The sequence below is a fragment of the Capsicum annuum genome, chromosome 2 (genome assembly GCF_002878395.1).
Source record: "Capsicum annuum cultivar UCD-10X-F1 chromosome 2, UCD10Xv1.1, whole genome shotgun sequence".
NCBI lineage: Eukaryota > Viridiplantae > Streptophyta > Magnoliopsida > Solanales > Solanaceae > Capsicum > Capsicum annuum.
In genome coordinates, this window is record NC_061112.1 from 6,296,252 (window position 1) to 6,303,568 (window position 7,317).

The window sequence follows — 7,317 nt, forward strand, 5'->3', positions numbered from 1 at the left end:
GCAGGTTTCTGCTCCCAACCGCTCTATCATCTAGTTCCATTCAGACCCAAATCACCAGCGACCCTCTTGTTCTCAAACGGCCTCTCCGGTTGATTGCTCTGTGGACGACTCCTTCTTGAACCACCACAGCTCCGGTGACCCATTTTCGGCGATCTTTTTCTTCTCTCTTTTCTTTATTCTAACCCCTTGCAGGTACTACAAGTTCAGATCTGGCATACCGTCTCAGGCGGCGACAACACTATTTTGGTGACCAATTTCCACCATAAATTGCCGGAATTCGGCGACTCAACCAAGTAAACTGACCCAGTTTTGATCAGGTGCACTCACTCCATCTATACTTGTCGTTTGTATAGCTTTCTTGATTTTAGTGGCAGTCATGGGCTGTCTTGTTTACTATTCCTATTTTGATTTCATTTTCTTTGCGTCTTGGCTGACTATCTTGTTTGTGGGTGACGATTTACTTGTTTATTTCTGTATTTCATAGTAGTGTTTTACTTGTTAATTCTACTTGTGTTTTAGCCATTTTTGTTGTTCTTAGTAGTTTGGTAGTGTGGACTTAATAGTACTTATTTGGTTTGCTTTGTTGTCTAATCATAGTGCTCTTAGTGTTATTGGTCTGTGTTGTCTCTGGTAGTTGTGGTAGATGGTGTTGCCGTAAGGTCATCTCTTCGGGTGAGGCTTATTCGGGGGCGGGGACTAGGGCGGGGGTGGGGGCAAGGACATGGGGTGGGAAGGGTAAAGGGGCTAAGGGTGACTATAGGTTGAGAGTACGGTTGTGGAAAATAGGGTCTTTTTTGGAGAAGTCATTAGAGCTAGTAAAAATTCTTAGGAAAAGGCGAATTAGTATAGCGTGTCTCCAAGAAACCAAATGAGTAGGTACTAAGGCGAGGGTAGTAGATGGTTATAAGTTATGGTACTCAGGAAGCATGAGGAACAGAAATGGTGTAGGTATTCTAATAGATGACGAGCTTAGGAAGCAAGTGGTAGAGATTAAGAGAGTCAATGATAGGATGATGTCAATTAAGCTAGTTATCTGAAGGTCTTCTTGGAATATTATTAGTGCATACGCACTATATGTAGGCCTAGATAATGAAGAGAAGAAGAGATTTTGGGAGGATTTGGACGAGATGGTGAGGGGTGTACCTAGTAATGAGAAGTTTTTCATAGAAGGCAATTTCAACGGGTACATAGGGTCTTCTTTGAGAGGATATGATGATGTGCATGGAGACTATAGGTTAGGTGTAAGAAATGTTGAAGGAGTGGTACTTCTGGATTTTTCTCGGGCGTTTAGATTGGTGGTAGTCAATTTGAACTTTCCCAAGAAAGAGGTTCACTTGGTTACCTTTTGTAGTTTCGTGTTCAAGACTCAGATTGACTTCTTGCTCCTCAGGAAAGGAGATAGAGATATTTGTAAGAACTATAAGGTCTTATCGAGTGAGAGTCTTTCGACCCAACATACGTTTTTGGCGATGGACATAGAGATCAGAAAGGAGTGAAAGAGGAGAAGGGTAGAGGATTAACCAAGGATTAGATAAGGCAGTCTAACCTTGACCAGTGCATTAGATATAGGGGATAAGTTGATGATGAGGGAGGCTTAGGGAAGTGGAGGGGATGTTGATAGTATGTAGGATGAGACTGCCAATTTCATCAGGGATACATCTAGAGAGGTGTTGGGGTCTCGAGAGGCCGCTCAGGCAAGCACCAAGGGAACTGGTGGTGGAATGAGGAGGTGAAGGGGAAGGTGGAGGCTAAGAAGAGAGCATATGTAAAGTTGGTTGAGAGTAAAGATGAAGAAGAAAAACGAAAATATAGGGAAGAGTATAAGATTGCTAAGTGAGAGGCAAAGTTAGCGATCACAAAGGCTAAGGATGCTGCTTTCGAGAGTGTATACATATCATTGGATAGTAAAGGCGAGGATAAAAAGTTGTATAGGCTCGCCAAGGTTAGGGAGATAAGGACTCGAGACCTGGATCAAGTGATGTGTATTAAGGATTAGGATGACATAGTTCTGGTAGAGGAGGGTTGTATTAGAAAGAGATGGCAGTCTTGCTTTCATAAGCTCCTAAATAAAGAAAGGGATACTAGAATTGTGTTGGGGGATTTGGAGCATTCTAAGAGGTTTCATGATTATGGTTATTGTAGGTATATTAAGGTTGAGGAGGTTAAGGGGGCTATTCGTCGGATGCGTAAAGGTAGAGCGACGGGGCCAGATAAGATTCTGGTGGATTTTTTAAAGTGCATAGGAGAGACTAGAATGGAGTGGTTGACTCGATTGTTTAAGATAATTTTTAAGATGGTGAGGATACCTAAAGCTTAGAGGTGGAGTACGATGATTCTGTTGTATAATAATAAAGGCAACATCCAGGATTACAACAATTATAGAGGTATCAAGTTATTGAGTCATACTATAAAGGTTTAAGAGAGGGCGGTAGAGTTGAGGTTGCAGAGGATTGTTACTATTTCTGAAAAAAAAATTGGATTTATGCCAGGGCACTCAACTACTGAAGACATCCATCTCGTTAGGAGACTAATGGAGCAGTATATGGATAGAAAAAGGATTTGCACATGGTGTTTATCGACTTGGAGAAGGCCTATGATAGAGTTCCTAGAGAGGTTTTTTGGAGTTGTTTGGAGGCTAGAGGTGTACCTATAGTGTATGTTAGAAAGATTAAGGATATGTATGACGGAGCCAAGACTAGGGTTAGGACTGGGGAGGGGACTCGGAGCACTTTCCCATCTTGATGGGGTTACATCAAGGTTCGACTCTTAGTCCATTTTCTTTTGCCTTAGTGATGGATGTTTTGACGTGGCACATTCAAGGTGAGGTGCCTTATTGTTTGCTTTTTATGGATGATGTAGTCTTGATTGATAAGACACGTAGTGGAGTTAATGCTAAATTGGAAGTTTGGAGGCAAACTCTTGAGTCTAAAGGGTTTAAGTTGAGTAGGTCCAAGACGGAATATTTGGAGTGTAAGTTTAGCGGGGTGTCTCATGAGTCGGTTAAGCTTGCTACTTATTCTATAAGTAATAGAGATAGTTTTAAGTATCTAAGGTATATGATTCAGGAGAATGGATAGATTAACGAGGATGTCACTCATTAGCTTGGGGTAGGGTGGATAAAATGGAGGCTCGCCTCTAGAATCTTGTGTGACAAAAAGGTACCTCCAAACTTAAAGGCAAGTTCTACAGAGTGGTGGTTAGACAGATATTGTTGTATGGGGTGGAGTATTGGCCTGTTAGGAAAGCCCACATCCAGAAGATGAAGGTGGCGGAAATAAGAATGCTTAGGTGAATATGTGGGTGTACTAGGAAAGACAGGATTAGAAATGAGGGTATTCGATATAAGTTAAGTATGGCTTTGGTGGAAGCCAAGATGAGGGAATTGAAGTTGAGATAGTTCGGTCATGTGATGAGAAGGAGCACGGATGCCTTAGAGCGGAGGTGTAAGAGGCTGGCTAAGGATGGTTTCAAGCGTGGTAGAGGTAGACCGAAGAAATATTGGAGGGAGGTGATTAGACATGACATGGACAAGCTCCAGCTTACCGAGGACATGACCCTGGATAGGAAGTTACGGAGGAGGCGGATTAGGGTAGAAGGTTAGTTTGAGTTTAGGGTATGGTATCTTTTGGTGTGTTACTTGGACTATCTTGTTTATGGTATTATTGAGTTTGCTAATCCTATTATATCTTGGTCTTTTGCTATTCTTACTATTACTATTCCTTATTTTAAATTGTTCTATTTTGAGCTGGGGGTCTATCGAAAACAACCTCTCTATCTCACATTTAAGGTAGTGGTATAGACTGCGTACACTTACCCTCCCTAGACCCCACTTGGTGAGAGTATAATGGGTATGTTGTTGTTGTTGTTGTATCTAATCCTAAAGGATATCATACATGATGTGATTTAGGTATTATCAAAGCTATATTTCTTTAAAAAATAAGCATATGATGTTTTTCATATCTGACTAACGTATGAGCACAAGTAATAGCGATAGTGATTTTAGTACCAACATCTTTAAAAAGGATATTTTATACTTTCAACTGGAAGTCACAATTGACTCTTTGGGGTTGTTTTAGAGCTAGAATTCATATTCATTACGAGAAGACGAATGAAACAACTGTTGGGTTCGAAACCGAGAGGGAGTCATGCAGAAGCTTAAAGTTTGTAAACTAAGATGGTGATAATTAAGATGACACAGTATAAAATTAAAAACAAAATATTATTGATATAATTTGGCCAACTGGCCTACACATGATAACTAATATTAAAGAAAACATAAAACTATTGGGAGAAAATCTCCCCCTAAACAAGACTCGTAAATGACTATATTGTGGATGTTACTGTATTATGGTTTGAGAATGAGATCTTCTATTTATAGAGTTCCAAAACCTTTCCTCAAAGAAAGAGGTTTGCCGAATATGAAAAAAATTTATATTTTCCTTTCAGGAAAGTACAAGTAATTATGGTATTACTTTTATTTTTCTTTCAAGAAAAGTAAAACTTAAACTTGGTAAGAAAGTCAGGGGAAAAACACTAACAAATCTTCCCTTTTTGGCTTGATTTCTTGACATAATTTGATCCACCTTCTTCGCTTGTATGATCATTGTTCTTTACATAATCTTCATCATTGTTGCTTTCCATGGTAAAAAATAAGATTTAAAATATTATGGTTAAAAGTGGGTTAAAAATAAATATTTTATTTTTATTTTTAAAGATGCAGCAACAGGATTGTTGAAATATGCTTAAAACTTTTTCTCCACATATAGCTAGACAAAATCATCATTATCATCAAACTAGTTGCAACTTTGACTTAAACATGTCCTCAATCGAACAATCAAATCTTTGAACCATAGGCTTTGATACCTCTTGTTGGGTTTGAAATCGAGAGGGTATCATGCAAAAACTTAAAGTTTGCAAACCAAGACGACGATAATTCAGATGGCATAATATAAAATTAAAAAAATAATATTATTGATATAATTTGGCCAACTGGCCTACACATGAAAAATAATATTAAAAAAATACAAAATTATTGGGAGAAAATCTCCCCCTAAACAAGACTCGTAAATGACTACATTGTGGATGCTACTGTATTATGGTATGAGAAGGGGGTTCTTCTATTTATAGAGTTCCAAAATCTTTTCTCCAAGAAAGAGGTTTGCCAAATATGAAAAAGTTTTATATTTTCCTTTCAAAAAAGTAAAAGTAATTATGGTATTACTTTTATTTTTCTTTCAAGAAAAGTAAAACATAAACATGGTAAGAAAATCAGGGCAAAAACCCTAACAACAACAAGATCAAAGGCTCAACAAAACAAAAAAAGAAATTATTGTGTCTAGAAGAGTTCAATATTCAAATTAAGTTCTATATTTTTTCCAGTAATTTGCAACCATTAGCATCATAATTTTCATATTTATTATATCAACGACTATTTAAATACTTATAAAACATATTTTTCTTTGCATGCTTTTAAAATTTAGAATGTCAAGAATAAGAAGATGTTTGCGGAATGAATTTCACTATTTATATTTTCACTTTTAAGATTCATCTTGAGAAATGTCTCTTATTTGTTGTTGATGTATTTTATTATTAAAATAAAAATATTAAAGTTCATGGCAATTAGTAGGCATAAAGTGAAGAAAGTGATGTCATTATTCTTGTAATCATATTATTTTTTTGTGTTAGTGGGTATAAATTGACAAGAATATGGTCAATTATTTTTATGTAACTCATGTAACCACAATGTCATTATTTCCTACTAATTTTTCCACTAATTTTCAAATGACTATTCATGTTCTTAACATTTATTTGTAGAAGAATTCTTACACCTATATAAAGAATATCTTCTTCCTTGTATTGATATAAGAGAACTATGTGAAGTGTTAAAAAAATACTGTAGTATATAGTGAGGTAAGAGTAGTAATAGAGAGTGGAGACGAAGAAAATATTCTAAGTCTACAATTATATTTAATATATAAAACAGAGTAACTATATATTGAAGGAATTTTTTTTTGTGTGATGGAGCTTTGGATTCTTCAACTAATTCGAGGTTGCTTGAGTTGTACATCGTTGATAGGTTGTTGTATCCTAGAGGGGAAAGTTAAGAGTTGATATAGCTGGATCGGTGTAGATTATACTGCAGTGGGCTTGAATCTCCTAAAAGAGAGCGAGATATTCGCGCCTCAGCCAAGAAGAAGATTATCTTTTTATTCATTTTATTATTTCAGCTGTAATTATTGTAATTTATGGTATATTACACCAATAATTTTAAGGAGATTCATGATTTTGTTATAGTTTAAAAAATCGCAGATATCAAGATGAGTGATCTCAAAAGATGGAAGACAAGAGAGCCATATAAAGTACCTTTCGACTTACTCAATTCAAGCAAAGAAAGGTAAAATATTCTCTACTTGTTGCGGAGAAATGGTAAAAAAATACCTTATATTTTTATGAATAAAATGATACTAGTTTTTATAAATATAAAGTAGTATTTTAAAATCTTGAAATCATGGGGGTTAATGCGATGAGAAAATAAAAATCATCATGAAAAATGTGATGTTTGCACTTTTGATAATATGTTAAAAGTGTTATAGGTGCATAATTAGTATTGAAATAAATCACATGCATGTTACTATTTGCAGATGACTTGATGTCTTTAGATTTGGCTCTAACGTGTTATTAAAGAAAGGATAAAAAATATTGAGTAGCCATTTGATATTAAATATTTGGGTGAGATAAATTTCATTCTAGGAATGAAAAATATCTAAATTATGTGATGAATTATTTCTTGACATATCACATTATAGTGAAAAGAAAAATTGTGAAATACATTTTATTGATTGTATGAGTGATACAACTCCTTTTGGTTCAGATATGTGAAAGTGATGTGAGAAATAAAAAATGGAGTTTTCTAGTCTAATAAAAAAATTAAGATATGTGGCTAATTATACTTGACTTAAAATTGTGAATGTTGTAAAAAGTACTTAGTAGGTACAAGTAAACCATGTGGATTTACTTGGTACAAGAGTTGAGTCTTGTTTTATAAAAAGAAAAATATTTTGCTACACCTAAAAGTACTTTGTGATGCAATTGAGAAACTTTTGTGCTAATTGTTGGAAATTAAAATTTATTATGACTAACTCTACTATGGATGTTGAGTTTGATGTTTTAACTTCGGCTATGAAAAAGTGAATTGATTTAGAGACGTTATATCAATCACTTTATTTTTAGTAGTCAAATTCTCTCTAATTTTGAGTTATTGTGGTAGCATTAAAATTTATTGGTAGAGTATAAATTATTATTATTATAATAAATCAG

At 35.3% G+C, this 7,317-nt stretch overlaps 1 protein-coding gene across 1 annotated transcript; it reads left to right on the forward strand.

Moving 5' to 3' along the window:
- Nucleotides 1–926: 926 nt before the first annotated feature.
- On the forward strand, nucleotides 927–1,496 carry LOC124895918. The gene is made up of 2 exons (XM_047406463.1): nucleotides 927–948; nucleotides 1,081–1,496. Exons 1-2 carry the CDS (start codon nucleotides 927–929, stop codon nucleotides 1,494–1,496), a joined length of 438 nt encoding a protein of 145 aa, XP_047262419.1.
- Nucleotides 1,497–7,317: the final 5,821 nt, after the last annotated feature.